At 39.1% G+C, this 16,446-nt stretch overlaps 1 protein-coding gene across 1 annotated transcript in view; it reads left to right on the top strand.

Annotated features, from left to right (window-relative positions):
* Positions 1-945, top strand: part of LOC150077450 (LIM domain only protein 3-like) — a 155,589-nt gene extending 154,644 nt beyond the window's left edge. The window contains exon 5 of the mRNA XM_090386826.1: positions 103-945. Coding sequence (XP_090242952.1) covers positions 103-307 — 205 coding nt within the window. The 3' untranslated portion in view covers positions 308-945. The remainder of the gene's footprint in view (positions 1-102) is intronic.
* Positions 946-16,446: the final 15,501 nt, after the last annotated feature.

The following is a 16,446-nucleotide window of genomic DNA, read 5'->3' as shown; positions in this document are numbered from 1 at the left end:
ATATACGTTTATTGTTTTTCTTAGCATTATATTGTTAAAATTTTTAAAATGTAGATTAACTATTCCAGTAGAATCACCAAAATAAATTTTGTTTCTTTTTAGGTTCTGCGTGGGCGACCGCTTCTATCTACACGAAAACAAAATCCTGTGCGAATACGACTACGAAGAGCGGATGGTGTTCGCCAACCTCCCCTACACCGTCAACAGCATTTCCCTCATCAAAAGGCAGACCCAAAATTTAGGTCCCGGACCCGACGATCGCTCAAGCGGATACGGGAGCGCGGATTCTGTGTTCGAAGGCAAGTGACAACTAAAGCCCCCTCACACGACCTCGTGAAGTGTGAGCGTATGTACATACACAAGCAACAATTTCCGTAGTCAACATCCTTAATTGTAAAATGACTCCTCTCGGTTTTGTCTCCATAAGAATGGAGATCGAAGACGCTGCCTGTTTTCAGGATTTCTCTGCCAAGACGACGACCCGCCATTGGCAGATCCGGGGTGCTCAATAGCCACAGAATTTCTCTCACTGTGCGCTGTACTCGTTGCCACTTAGTGGTATGGACACATATCAGGTGTAGTGATACAAAGACTCCGGTAGTGATGTGTTTCAAGAAAGCAAGTTTGCCAGTAAACGCTCTGTGCCCTAAACTTTTCAGGACAAAAACTCCGGTTTTCGATTAAGTAGAGAAAAAAACAAGAAAGTTCATTTCTATGTTTATTTGCTGAAACCAGCTGCGCGATAAATTATGCAACTGTAGCGCCTATCACGTGACGATGAACTCCAATTGGACGATGGCTCGAGTTCTTCAAAACCGGTGACGTGTGTGTGTGAGTGCGCACGTGATACGGGTTATTAATAACTGTGAAGTTGTCCTTTTTTTCGTTGTTAAACATCTCAGAGTCTATAGTGATGCCGCTTGGCTCTAGTCAACGTTAATTAGCTCATAGCTCATTTTGTTTTTGTTTGTTTCATTTTTTTATTTATTTTATTTTTTGCTCTGCTCTAGCCTAGCTAATATATCATTAACAGTTTTAGGCAATACGTGAATAAGAAAGGATGTACAATTCACACGATTACATCAGAGTAGTCACCAATGTGCTTATGTAAACAAACAGCTGTTCACAAAATTAAAACTGTAGATTTCCTGTATGTCAATGGTCATTTTCTGCAAATGCGTACACGAGTCAGACACTTGGAGAAAGAAAACACTATTTGTTGCACTGTTCTCTGGTCCACGTCAAAGAAATGTCTGACTATTAAAGAGATTCTACTGATATTTATTGTCTCCAAAATTTCAATTCCTCTCTCTGGTTTTAAATTTGACCTCTGGTAGAGGATTCATCCTGGGCATGTTCTTCAAGATCACGATACACATCGACAGGCTTTTCGTAATTAGCTCACTAAGGAATCATTTTCTTCTGCTCTGGCAGTGAAAAGATGCCCTGAACGTTGTGCATCTTCCACAGACTTCAGCCCATATCTGAATTGCTGGATATTGGTCACTGATTGCTTGCCACTCGGTTTAAACTCGTATTTCACAATCCCTGGTCCTTGCTATAAAGGTACTCAACGTGATCTTAGTCAGAGGTGAGGTAAATAACACAACCGCGGGCAGTGCTAGGATCAAAATGCTCACGATGGTATACACTATTACTTCTTAGGAGTAAAACTCCATGCCCTCAAATCATATTGCCATGACAAAAAGAGTTGGGAAACTGGTGAAAAGTTAGATTGACAGTTTACTTATCTTAAAGTCTGCAGCGTCCTCAAACAATTTTACTGTTTCTTTGAGGGTAGTTCCGTACAACAAAACAAACATTGAGAAAGACAAATAAACTTATGAGTTCACTGCTTTCAACCTTTGTTACTTTTTCTTCGCCAAGCAGAGCTTCTTCAGAGTGACCTAAATAGACTTCAGGGATGGTCAGAAAAATGGCAGCTATGCTTTAATCTAGCAAAGTGTAAGGTCTTACACCTGGGGAAGAGTAAGCCCAAAGCAACTTACACACTTGGTGGAGTTGAACTAAAACCAGTAGTGGAGAAAAGGGACTTAGGTGTTACGATACAGTCAGACACGAAGTTCTCCGAACATTGTAGGCAGGTTGCAAGGAAGGCCCATGTTGTCCTATCGATGCTTTATCGAACTATTGCGAGTAGAGATAATGACGTCATAATCCCATTATATAACCACGCTTGGAATACTGTGTTCAAGTATGGAGACCGCACCTAAAGAAAGACATTGTTCTTCTTGAAAGGGTCCAAAAACGGGTAACTCGCCTGGTGAGATCGGCAAAAGGGCATCATTATGAGGAAAAAGACTTCGAATATGTGAGTTGCAGAGCCTGGAAACTAGACACCTTAGAGGATACTTGATTGTTGTGTTTAAGGCTCTGTGAGACATAAGCAAAATGAATGAGGACGAAATTTTCACGGTTATAAATGATTCTAGAACTAGGGGCCATAATTTAGAATTAGGGGGAAAATTGTTTAGACTGGATTGCAGGAAGTTTTATTTTAGCCAGCGACTTATAAATTACTGGAATAAGTTACCTGCATGGGTGGTAGAAGCTCACAGTTTAGGGAAATTACAGGAGGACGGAAATGTATAAGTTCTCTATTTCCCTTTCTTTTATTATTAATTTACTCGTTTTTTGGCTAGTGCAGCATAAGCCTTGGGCTTCCTTGCACCATATGGCTATTACTACTACTAATAATAATTTTTTTAGGCATGTTAGCATATATGCATAATGCGCCGTGTCATCTCCATTAACGTCCCTCCATTTGTAACAACTCAACTCCCAATGGACGGATTTTCATGAAATTTTATATTTTGGCCTCTTATAAAAATATGTAGAGGACTCCCAAATTTCATTAAAACCGGACCAATAAATTATTCAGTTGATTGCTTTATTTTACAATCACCACCCAAACAGCATTCAAGACAGAAGGATTCAACAAAAATCTAAATACATTGAGGTCAATGCCATCGGTGGTTTCCTCATGTTTATAGCATCAGGACCGGAATAAGGTATTCCAGCACCCCTGACAGAAAGATTGTTCTAGCTTTTGGGCAGAGGGCCCCCCGTTGAACCCCACGTTGCTCATACACACCGCAAGCCAGGCTGCCCATTATTCTCTGGCTGGTGTTCGCCAGGGTCGCCTGAGCTTCCTGAAAGGAGATAAAATTAAAAAAGTGAGGGAGGGAGGCAGTTCAAGAGGGGGAGTTAAAGACGTAATGTGTACATTTGTACGTACTGCGTTCCATTTCAGGCACAAAGTTTTTTTTTATATATAAAGAGTCTGAAAGTACATGATTCATTAACACTTTTTCCTTAAGTAAACAGATACTTTCTCTCGTTGCACCCAAACAATCTCTCTTTCTTTCTCTTTCTCTCTTAGTCGGGTAGGCTCCACCTATCGAGCACAGCGGAAATCAACGGTGTTAGAACCTGAAGTTTAGAAGTGAGATTTAGAAGTAAGAGGAAATGAAATCTTTGTTTTCGGGCAGAAAAGACCAAACTAATTAACTTTTTATTTGTCTACGAAAGGCGATTGTTTTGTGCTTTAGAGATAAGAGGACATGAGTATTTAAAAACGCTAGCAGGCGTTCAAAAACTACTTTGTAATTAGGGGAACGTTTTTTAAATGCGCGTTTTTTTGTGTGTCACAAATCTGATTTGTAAAAAAAAACCCTAAAAAAAGCTGAAGAAAAACTGATTTCTCGTTGAAGAACAAAGTCTGAAAACGACTCCTACCTCTTTCTAAATGAAGCAAAAGGAAGTATTATCTGCACGACGCGATCATTAGAGTGTTAGACTTTATCCGTGTAATCTTATAACGGTGGGCAGGTAGGAAGCTCCTTATAAAGCGTTTCGTAATTAAACTAATAAATGCTTTCCTCTAGGATTTCTCGTTTTAATTATCTCGAGTGCTCATATCTTAGAAGCATGTGGTGGCTTTTTAAGCATACTAAGAAAGGGTTTTCTTTTCTTTTTTTTAAGGGACATAATGAGTAAGAAGTACATAGAGCGTTTCATCACTCATTGACAATGGTGGTAAGAAAACACGACTGACTATTTGCGCTGGCTGCCGTGTAGTATACTGCACACACTCTCTCTCCCCCTCCCTCCTTATTTCTTTCTTTCTTCTTTTTTTGAAGGGCCTCCTAATTGATTTTTCATCACTGTTAGTAAATACCTCTAGTGCAGTAATCAGAGCCTGTGAACAATTGAAAATTTTTATTTTACAAGACTTCCACCACAGGAATTTAAAATAAAGATTGAGAGCTATCGTAGTTTAATATCAAAATAGATGACCTGTCTCAATTTACCTCTTCTCTTCCTCCCTTTTTTGTTCTTGTAGTAGGGTTTTAGAAGCATCGGCAACTAAGGCCATATTACTCCTTATATACCGTTTGTAAACTGTGTTCTGTGGTCGATTTTCTGTTTGCTGGATGAAAAACCAGAGTTTCTGGAAGAAAAAACTATACCACCCTCGCCTGAAACCGACTAACTTAGCCACATTGTGGTAAACACCCATAAGAATTCCTCACGTCATCGACGGGACTCGAACTCATGTTTTTTCCACCCAATATTGGGAGGACGGCGATTCTACCAACTGTCCTACTCACGAAGGCTCTCTTCCTCCACCCAATTCCGTAATCATTCTGATTTATATCGCTCATAACGTTCCCTTTTCTCACCACAAATCTTTTTTTATATAAAAAAGAAGCCTTAATGTTTTGCCCAATCTGAGTTGACAGTGGTTCCAGCTCACATTGACCACTAAATGTGGTTAATCAATGTTCATGTTAAAATGACTACTTGTAAACCTTCTACAACTGAAATGATTAACCAAAAAATATTTTGGTTAATTATTTCAGCGTTAGCAAAAGCATACGAGTGGTGGGTGACCACTTACCAATTATCTTGTACTGGATATATGTGACTTGCATCTTGTTTTAGCTAATAAGACAACAACGATCTTTCTACTCATAAGGTTAAACCAATCTATTCACAAAACTTTAAAAATATATGGTTATTCTCATCATTTGAAATTTAATAAAAAATGTTATGCACATTGATTACATTGTCTGGTCATTGTAAAGAGTCTAGGCAGCGTGCATACGTATTGGACCATGGAGGTTAGGGCTGTATGCATCAATGTATGGAAAAAAACATGTACATCGAGAGTCGTTTAGGTTATGTGTGCAGAAAATACACAAGTCATGTGGTCCGATTAATCGCGATTTAGTTTTTAAACACAGTTGGAAGATACCACACGTTGCAATGGAATCATCTTGTGTAATGACAGTACAGACTGCTGAAGGAGGAGTAATTGTGTGAGGAATGTTTTCGTGGTCCCACTGGAGGGCAATGTAAACCCCAGAGCATAACTCAACGTCGTTGTCGATCAGATGCATCGACTATGTTGGTTATTGATGCCCATGGATAGAAATCCGAACAAAATAATAATGCGACCATCCATCCCTCGAAGGGCGTGAAAGAATCGTTTGAAGGACACAAGAATATGCATAACAGTTGCTGGTCGTAAATTAAGTGTTATTTTATATGCGTATAAATAATTCTGAAAGGCAGTTTCGTACAGTTAAAGTTTTCCTCCTCTTTTTTCCCACTGTGAAGTAATGTCATTTCCATGCTTGAAGGGGGTCTTTTCCTTCTCCTCTTTGGATAAGGATCTCTCATGTGGACGCAATCATTTGCCCTGTCTACCCTACAAATAAAAGCCATTTCTCTGAAGAGAATTGTCCTTTTAAGTGTTTCCTTTTCTCTTTAAGTGTCTTTTGTTCGTGATACGTCTAGAGTTGTACCTGACTGCACTACAAATAAGGCTTTTACAAAGATAAGTAGAATGTCTTTTATACTTCATAATATGGCACCACCCTTATGAGGGTGGTGACACCTTCGCATGGGTGGTTCTAGACTGTCAGGGACAACTCCTGGTGATTGAACTGTACATAAGAAATCAATGTCTTTATCGAGAAAAATAAACTTTTCTTTCCTTAAGTTAAATTCAGTATAAGTAACTTGAAAATTTGACGTATTTAATGGTCATATGGGCTTGAACCACTGTCATCTGAAATTGGTGTACTCTTGTAACTTCTGCGTTGGTCATGTTAGTCCTCAAGGTGTTCTGTGTACTTGTATACTGCCTCGCGACAACACACGTGTTTCAAAAGCGTGCAAAAAAATTCCGGGGCACATTTTAGGATCAAAAATAAAAAAAATATGTCAAGGTTTTCTCCTTCTGAAGGGTCGCGGACCTGTGATTGTTAGAATTAAAGAAAAAAAGCTGTAATGGAGTTTTAAATGGTGAAAGATAATAAAATAAAGAGATCTTGTAAAGTATATTTGACGACAGATCCACGACTTCCCCGCCGCTGTGGTTAAACTACGTACACTGCTCGACAAAATTAACAGAATACTTAGAAAACGTGGTGTAACTCGTGTAGTTTATGAAGAGGGACAAAATTGGATCCATTTCTCTTCTCTGATGAGTCCCGTTTTAGTCTACAAAAATATTCTAGAGGTTATTTCATCTGGAGACATCGAGGAATGCGGTACCATTCTTCCAACAGAGAAAAGGACACTTACGTTCAGAGAAAAGGACACTTACGGTGGAGATTGTTCTGGTGTGGAGCCGAATAATGATCAGCGGGCGCACCCCATTTAGTGTGTTTTATAGGGGTACTGTAACTACGCAGAGGTACTAAGAACAGATCTTAGAACCCTATGTGCAACTTTTTAAGGATGCGGTTGGCCCAGATAAAACTGAGGATATCCAGCGACTGCTGTGGTCAGCAGGACTACCAGAATAAGTCCAATCAAACATGTGTAGGCGTCACACATTGCTCGCCAGCTCCAGGTGAACTAAGATCTTTGCTGGTGGAAGAATGGGATTTGTTGACACAGGGTCTTAGAAACTCTTATATCGAGAATGATTCGCAACTATTATGCCTGCTTAGCCGTTGGAGGGAATCATGCGCCATGATGTCACGTGACCATATTTTCGAGCATCTTGTATGGACTTCTGTAATGTGACCCTTTTTGGTAATTCTTATACAATCCCTATATTATTCTATGGTACACCACCATACCAAATTTTGTCCCCCTTCATCGCAAGCTGCACGAGTTTCACAACGTTCTCTACGTGCTATTGATTTTGTCGAGAGGTGTAGTTTGTAATTATCCATCCACCTTTGTGTATTGGCAATTTCTTCTGATATATATTTAAGTACATAAAACTGAGCTGAAAACATCTTTTAATAGTAAATGTGATAAATCTCAGTATCTAATTGCATTTAATACACTTATTGGTGTTTATCGCGTTCCTGTGCATCGATATACATTGCTGCTCTCAATATACATTCCTCTGGTGTGTCCATCAATACCATGTCTAGAAACCTTTGTCATCTGTTCACCGTGTTTTATTCGATAATTCTTAGTGTGGCTCTGTCAATGTTCAGCTCTATCATTGATGGTTCACTTAAGTCTTCGCTAATGGTGTGGTGCCTCAATAATCAATGTTTGTTTCGTTGCTGTTCACCTTAGCCTTCCAAGTGCTATATCTAAGTGATCGCTACTAGGATGCTGTCCGAAATAATCTCTTCGTAAGTGATCTCAAAAGATGGGTATTGACGAGCGCTAAAATATGGTGGTTGTTGTTGTTAGATTTGTTGGTGCATCAGCAACTTAGGCTATAAAGCACTATTTACTGTCTGATATTTTCTTCGTTTTCTTATAGGCGATAGGGGTTCAGATAAGGTGATATTTATTTATCAATTTTAGGAAAAGAAAAATGTCATCCTTGTTCTCTCGATCTCCTAGGACACACTGTAGTGTTAACTGATTGCAATTATGAAAATTAGAGGAAAAAGCTGTTTTCCGTTCTTTTTGATATTGCGGGCATTCTATGATGATACTGTTAATGGGGATTAACAATTACTGCATTCTGGCGGGTCACCGTTTGTTAGTAGATATCTATGTTGTTGTTGTTATTTTGGTTTTTAGGAGCATTAACAACTAAGGCCATATTGCTCCGGGGATATGCGGTAGTCATTCTCCGACCTTTCCGCATCCTCCGGATTTGGTGGTCACGGGCTAATCAAGAAGCGTGTGCTACGCACTGCTGCTCCTGCCCACCTGGCTATGGATGCGCCAGATATCTATGAGTGAGGAATGTAGGACCAATGCGTAATCTGGCTGGGATTGGTTTCTTCCTTTCTGTTTCGTCTCAAGCTGGATTGCCACTGTTTAGGTTCTCTCTTGATTTCTAAAAGTTTATTATTTGTTTGATCTTTCTACATGCGTGTCCATAGTTCTTTATACGTCTGTTTGATAAAGGACTTATGGTCAATATAAGGATCCTGAGATTAGATGGCATCACATTTGTAGCAAATGAAGCAGCAAGATCTGCCTGTTCATTTCCTGGGATTCCAACATGTCCAGGGATCCAACGAAATATTATTAGCTGTCCATGAAGTTCTAATAATTGTTTCCAAATTTTCTGTATCAGAGGATGACTAGGGGAGGATTTACACTGTAGAGCGTTAACAGCACTTAACGAGTCTGTACATATGATGGATTGTGTATATCCGGTTTCTTTTATATTCTCTAGGACCAATAGAATACCATATAATTCAGATGTGTAAGTATTGCATTTGGAGATTATGGCATTTGGCAGTATTACAGCTGTGCCAACTTTACTACCAGTCTTGGATCCATCTGTATATATTTGAATGAAACTGCTAATCTCGGTGGAGTGAGCCATATGTATTTGTCTAACTTTGATATCGGGAAAGTTATTCTTTCCCCATTGGTGAAAATGTCTATCAATATGTACCGGAGGCATTTGCCATGCTAGTGTCCTGAAGAGTGCTAGTAAACTTCAGGCTCCAGCTTGTGATCGACGCTTGAAGCCTAATGCCAGATGGTTTGTTGAAACGCCGTTTAGTTTGATAGAGATCTTTCCATTTTGGCATGAAGAGGCATTGCCACATTGGATGATGTGGGAGAATGCTGATTTTGGCTGCATAATTTAGTAGTAGAACTTTTCGCCTAAGGTGTAATGGTGGTTCACAGGCTTCGGTATAGAGGCTGGAGATCGGTGATGTGCGAAAAGCCCCCAGTGCAACTCTCAGTGCACTATGCGGTACAGGATCGAACCATTTCAGCACACTTGGCCTGGCCGAGTCATACGCAGGAAACCCATAGTCTAACCTAATATAGATGTAACAACACGTAACGATCTGCACCCCATGACATAGAAGAAATTACTCTGAGAAGATTTAGTTTTCTAAGTCAACTTGTACGAATATGTTTTATATGTTCTAGGAAGTTTAATTTTTTATCAAGTATTAAACCAAGAAATCTAATACTAGGCTGGAAAGTAATACAATGATAATCCAACTGAAGGTCTGGATCAGGAAGTAAAGAACGTTTGCGACAGAAATGCACAGAAGTCGTTTTTGGTTTAGAAATCCGATATCCATTATTTTTGTCCCAAGAGACTATTTTGTTAATGGTGCCTTGTAATTGTCTTTCAATAAGTCTCATATTTTGAGAGTGACGTGACATGGCAAGATCGTCAGCGTACAGGTATGCATCAACTGTGTTAGGTATGCACTTGGTAATAGAGTCAATCCTAATGGCAAAGAGCTCAACAAAGCGCTCAACACTGATCCTTGGGGAACTCCCTCTTCTTGTACATATGCTCGAGATAATGAAGAGTGGAATCGGACCTGAAAGGATCTGTTGCCTAGAAAGTTCTTAATACATTTTGGGAGATGACCCCGAAGTCCAGATTTATTCAATTCCTGAAGAATCCCACTTCGCCAATTTGTATCAAAGGCTTTTTCGATGTCAACACATACCATGACTAGGTGTTCATTTCTCAGGAACGCGTTCCGGATATTTGTTTCGGCCTTGATAATGAGATCAAGCGTAGATCTTTTTCTCCGGAAACCATACTGACCTGGACTTAGAATGTTTTGAGTTTCTAAAAACCATGTCAGTTTAGCGTTAACTATTTTTTCCAATGTTTTTTCCCAGACAACTGGTTAGGGAATGAGGACGGTAATTTTTGGGATCTGTGTGATCTTTCCCTGGTTTCGGAAAGGCTAGCACAAAAGAATGGCACCAGCTAGCAGGGTAATACTCCTCTAAAAAAAAAAATGTTATACAGTTGTAAGAGAACAGTTAACGATTCCTCACTTAAATGACAGATCATAGTGTAATAAATTCCATCAGGAACTGGAGCACTGTTTTTCATTCGTGCAAGTGCATTACGCAATTCAATCATGGTCAGAGGCAGATTATAAGAAGGTAGGATGGCAGTATTAAAATTTAGTTTGTATTTTTTTGTCCGGGATTTTAACAATTGAAGCGCAGGTTCATATGTGGCAACAGCTGAAAGCGTTTCAAACGAAGTACCTAAAGCATTGGCAATTTCTATAGGTTATATTTATCTAAAAATATTTCAATTATCTGTCCTCTAGAGTCAAGATGTTGAGGACCCCACAGGGAGTGATGGCCATTCCAGTCACCCATAATACAAAAGGGAGCAGGTACATGCATTACTAAGCCATCTAAATCAGCAAGGCTGTATGTATGATTTAGTGATAGATACAACGAGACTAGTGGTATTGTGATTCCAAAAGTAACGTGGACAGCAATTGCCTCTAAAGATGTTTGCAGGGGGATAGGGCTAGAGTGCACCAGAGAGTTCACTATGAATGCTACTCCTCCATCAGTTAAATTAGATGAGTTTCTATCTTTTCTATACATATTGTAATGCTTAATTGTGACATTTGTGAGACTTGTTTCTTGAATGCGTACTGCAACAGGCTTATATTCAGATAGAAGATCGTAAAAGTCATCAAAGTTAGCACGGAGCACCTTCTGGATGAATTTCAAGAAATGTGTCATCTTCATCCGCTTTTTCATCGATGTCCATGGTATCAGATCCGTATGTGTGTGTGTGTGTATATATATCAGTTCTTTCAGAGCTCTTGGTTTGTACTTTCAGTTGCTGATTGGGATTCTTATCTAGAGGTATTGTTACCGGTGTATTTGCTTCTTCAGTTGCATGTTTGGAGGGAGATTGTTCCTTTAATGAAGAAAGTAATGATTTCGCCCAATCAGATATAGAGATATTTGGAGAGACAGAGCAGTCAGTCTGAGTTGATATTGAGCGTAGCCGTTGAGTAACTGGGGCGTACGTAGATAATTTAGTAGAAATTGCAAAGTGTTTCTTTGCCTCTTGATATGACACTTTGTTCTCTATCTTATATTTCTGAATGTTCTTCTCTTTTCCATTGGATACAGTCCTTAGAGAAGGCAGAATGATTATCATTGCAATTAGGACAGTTTTGGGTTTCATTAATACAGTCCATATGTGTGTATGTTCTTTTGAACCACAAGAAGCACAAGTGACTATACCTCTGCACACAGTTTGCAAATGACCGAATTTTTGGCACTTAAAGCACCGCACTGGGTTGGAAATGTACGGTCGAACATAGCATCTGAGGTATCCAGCTTTTATAGCTGTGGGGATTTTTGGTGACTTAAATGTCAATATGACTGTCCGAGCAGGGACAGGTCTCCATGTTTTTTGATGACAATTCTTTTAGCATGGACTAAATTTTGGTTGCTTAATTCACAGACAAGTTCATCCTCTGATACGTTTAGGTGATCCCATTCTGATAGTACCCCTTTAGAGGAGTTCAAAGTGGCATGTGGGGTTACCACTGTAGGAATTCCACCTTTCCACAAAGGTTACCCTACATGCCACCTTGAACATTGGTTGGAACATTTTGAACATTTTGTGGTGTTCAAGGTGACATGTGGGGTAACCTTCCACCAAATTGAACATTTGACGGAAGGTTACCCCATATGCCACCTTGAACTATTCTAAAGGGAGGGCATTTTCAATAATCTTTCAGCACATCTGTGTTCACTCATTTCCAGTAATAAGTCTCCAGATCTTAGTCGCCGAACCATTTTTGGAGGGCCAGTCACATTTTCGAGGCATTTCTGAATCAAAAATGAGGACAACTTACTCAATGGTTGGTCTGTGGAGGAATGTAATATTAAAAAGAGCGGAGCAGAAAAATCTGTCCCTTGCTTTTTTTTTTTTGTCTTTTGGCATGGGATATATTCAAATTATCATGGTCGTCATGTCTATTTGAATCTGGATCAAGGGATCCATAGTTGGACTGTTTTGTGTTGTCCGTAGTTGCTCCTTTTAGCCCCGGGGGAGTGGATTTTTTCTCCCAGGTTTCCAGCCCCGCCACATGGAGGCAGGAGCGGAGCCGCGTTAGTAGGTTAGTCATATACAAGAAGAAAAGTATTTTCCTTTCTGTTGAGTAAGCTGACTTCTTTACTTTAGAAGAGCAAAATTATATAACTTTGGAAATTAGAAAATAAAGCTCAACTACAATCAATCGCTCTTTTAAGAAAATCGCTCAAGAATCGCTATAGTCACTCGCTTGGCACTCGGGGCCGCTAAAATATGGAGAGTGGCAGAAAATTTCTTGAAAGATGAGACATCAAGTTTGTTTAGGAATCGCAATTTCAAAAGCTTAGCCAGGCAATTTCTGTTTATATCTATAAATAGACTTTCTTAATGGGTGAATAAGAGGTCGAGTAGTAAAAAAATTAATTGAGAGAGAGGGAGGGGGAGGATGGTGAAAGATTAACTGGGGCTAAACTGTATTCAATTCAGCATGTTTTAACTCGTGCACAGAGGCAGTGATTTTTCTCTCCAATTAAAGTACTTGTAGGACTTTATCCATGAGGGTAGGCGAATAAAAAAAGTAATGAACACAATGGATAATTTCCTCCTTTGTACGTCATATTTGACGAACTGGGAAGTGGTAGCGCTACATTAACAGCTTCCTTAATCAAACCTTTTGCTAGCGAAACCTAACAGACCCTCCAGCTTCTTGTGTCCATGACTGCTAGGCAACATGCTCCAGCTCTGCTCGTGCTCCTAGCAGGTGACACGTGCCCTGACACGTCACGCTCCACGGATCTCAATTATAGAGTGGCGGAAACGAACGCACGGTCAGAGTAGCGGGCTAATTGGTCTGTAATTACCGTGGAAGTCGTCAGGGGTGCTGTTGACGGGCTGTCAAAGCTGGTCTGATGGGAGGGTGACATTAGGACACCTGCCATTAGCCCTCCCCCCGTTCCCCCATTTATCGTTTCTGTTCTGATCTCCGTGTTCTGTTTATGAGCGTTACTCACCATTTACGGGTATCGAATAATGACTGTCTGGAGATCAGGTTGGGAATCACTTCGAACACTGCGCATTCCATTTGTCTATGTGAATGGTTGGAAATGGAGGTTCGATGTCTTCACTGGGTGGCATGTTCGCATAATTTCTTTCATTCCCCCCCCAAAGCCGGTGATTAATCTTCTCATTAGTATCAGTTGCGGAGTAAATCGATGTTTTTGTTCTAGCTGTGAGAAGGTGAGAAGCAGAGGGAGTGAGACCAGAGGATGGAAGAGCCATTGAAAGCCTTACTTTTATATCAGTAAAACAGGCTGTAAAACATATTCTTCAAGAAGTAAAGCGTTTACACTTAATGTGGTGATGACCAATTCAGTTTTCCCTTCTTTGGAAAGCTATTGCTTTTTCTGTTATTCAATCTTTCTCATTGACCTTTTAGTATTCCCCACTCCTACCTCTAGTTTGATTAATTTCAGTTTTCTTCTGACTGGCCATCTCCTCCTTTACACTCATCTGAATCTTTACATCCTCAAAACGAGCACTCTAACATCGAAGGGCTCATGGTCTGACAAGAAGTTGATATTACCACAATGAATTTATGGTATAACTGCAATAATACGAACTAACTTGTTGGAAAAAAGAGCAGAATCCAATACTAGATTCCACAACTAATTCTGTCCACATCTATGGTAAAATAAAGAAAAAAGAAAGAAAAAAAAAAACACCCACTTTTTTCAAGAAATTTCCGAATACAAACTCTCTTCCAATAAAGTCAAAGCAACTTCAATTTGGGTTTCAAAAAAAGTCTGATGGTTCTTCTGGCAGGAAACAATCTGATTTCTAATAAAACATCCCAATCGGTCTCCAAATCTTAATTTAGTAAGACTTTCTCCACCGAATGATACGCCATCATTCTAAAACCCTTCTTCATCCAACCACTTAAAAAAAAACAGAACCTGTATTTATTTCAATTAGACGCCGGCTGGCCAAGGTTCCTGAGATAAACAAAACGCAAACAAGCGAAATCCAATTATCCGTAATCAAGTCTGTTGAAGACAAGAGGTATAACATCTTTTGAGGAGACCAGTTTAAAGTACAGCAATTTGATATATTGAACGTCATTTTAAAGTTGCACACACACGACAGGCCGATGTATCACAGAACTGAGTGCAATTTAAGTTAATTGGTTGCTTCACTATTAGGCTGTGATAAAGTTGCAATAATGCTATTGTGGCAGTCATAGCAATTAGCTATAAAGGCTGCAGTGGTAGCTGGAATATCATAAGTGAAACATAACACCACACTCTGCTTTCCTAAAGACACCAAGATGGCTCTAATAAATGGATAAGATTAGAAGTGTGTCCAAAATACATCTCGCAATTCGTGTTGCTTTGTCCGCATGTTTTCATGCTTAGTTACAAAAACTCCTCTGCATTTTTTGGTCTGAAATATCGCGCATGCTCTCAGAAGTTTGTCTATTTTGTTGAGTCCTTTCTGTTTCTTATCGCTGGATCTTTGATTTTTCACTTGAAAAATAATGTTTCATATAAATGTTCACGATCTTCAACTTTTCGATCTTTTTCTGCTCTTTAATAGCACAAACAGAGATCACTACCCCATCACCTCCGTTCTTCATTTCATCCCTCCCCACTGCTATTTCTGCTTATGGCACCACTCTGATGACGGAGAAATGAGTGGAATTAAAGACGAGAAGCCAGAATCAAATGAAGTCTGAGTACTGAAGCGGGAGTTAAGAAAAGGTGATGGGTGGATGGCAATCAACTGGAATTTATTCTGAGAGATGAAGGAAGAAGACGTACGAGCGTATGTGTGTGTTTTGACCTAGGAAATTTCTGTGCTGTTCCATGGTTCACGGCAGATGTCATTTTCCTACCTCAGTAACTTCCATCCTCGTGATAAAATGCTAACATCACCCGACTTACAATGGGTACTAGAGAAGAAAGCCGAAGACGGACTGTTCCTTCACGCTTCAATATTAACTTCCTCCTAGTATACTCAGTCTCAAATAGGATGATGGTTTTAATTTAATGTTTTAATATTGAATTAATTAAATTAATATTAAAACGAGCGTATTTCAAAACTCCAGGACGTTCACAAGAACATTATCGTATTTAATAGATAATTATAATCAATTTATAATATACTGCTTGGAAGGTAGATTGTTTTACATTTTAAATGCTTGAGACAAAGAGAAATCTCTCTTCTGTCACTGGTCCAGTTTGAGAAAAAGTTGTAGCGAATGCTGCGGATGATGGACGCATTTTTCTGAAACGGGAGACCATTTTGAATTCGGTTTAAATTAAAAAAGCTATTCTTATTTTTATTCGGTGACTTCAAAAGGATTTGGGACTGATCAGTCCCAAATTCACATCCACTCAAGTATCTTGAATCCCAATGCTCTGGTTAAACATCACGTGCTCAGTGGTTTTTTCCATCCCATAACCACAGTGACTGTTCTTAGCAAACAATGATCTCACCACTCTTGCCAAATCTTGTGTAATTCTTTTCTAAACCTCACCATTTCCTAATCATGGACATGGGAGTTAAAAACTGCGCAATAACATTGAAAATAATAAGAAAACAAAAGAATAACCCACGGTAGAGGAATAGCAAAGCAAGATTTTTCATCCTCAGACACGTGAGGGGGAGAAATGTTTTTTTTTTTAAGGCACGTTTATATATGCGTTTTCTTAAATTATGTCAAACATTAGTGTAAAGAAAATAAACAAGGTTTTTATAATCGTAGAAATTAAACATCATAAAATCAAATATAATAAGATAAATGCTATTCAAGTTAAAGGAGAGATTATCCAATTAAAATTTATCCTACTTGAAAGTTTTCTAATTAAAAATTACGAGTATAGAATTTTATTAAAACTGTTATAGAATGTGTTGGGAGTGTCCAACTTGCATTCACTCTTTTCAGTGGGCTTTCATTTCTACGGAGGATGTATGGTGCGAATGGGGGCGAATCAATTTCTCGGTGTGGTTTTTTTTTTTTTCAGCCTTCCTGTTCGGATATTTGTTACTGACATTACTGACATTTGTTCTTGACATTACTAATAAATTTAAAAAAATGATTTCAAAATAAACACGCCTTCTTGCGAGAAAAACAATTCACCACACTAATAAATGCTACAATTATAGTGTGGAAGTGTGATGACAAA

This window comes from Mastigoproctus giganteus, chromosome 12, assembly GCF_048544385.1.
Source record: "Mastigoproctus giganteus isolate SK-2022 chromosome 12, ASM4854438v1, whole genome shotgun sequence".
Lineage (NCBI taxonomy): Eukaryota > Metazoa > Arthropoda > Arachnida > Uropygi > Thelyphonidae > Mastigoproctus > Mastigoproctus giganteus.
Note: the sequence above shows the minus strand (reverse complement) of the source record. Positions and strands in the feature narration are given on the sequence as shown.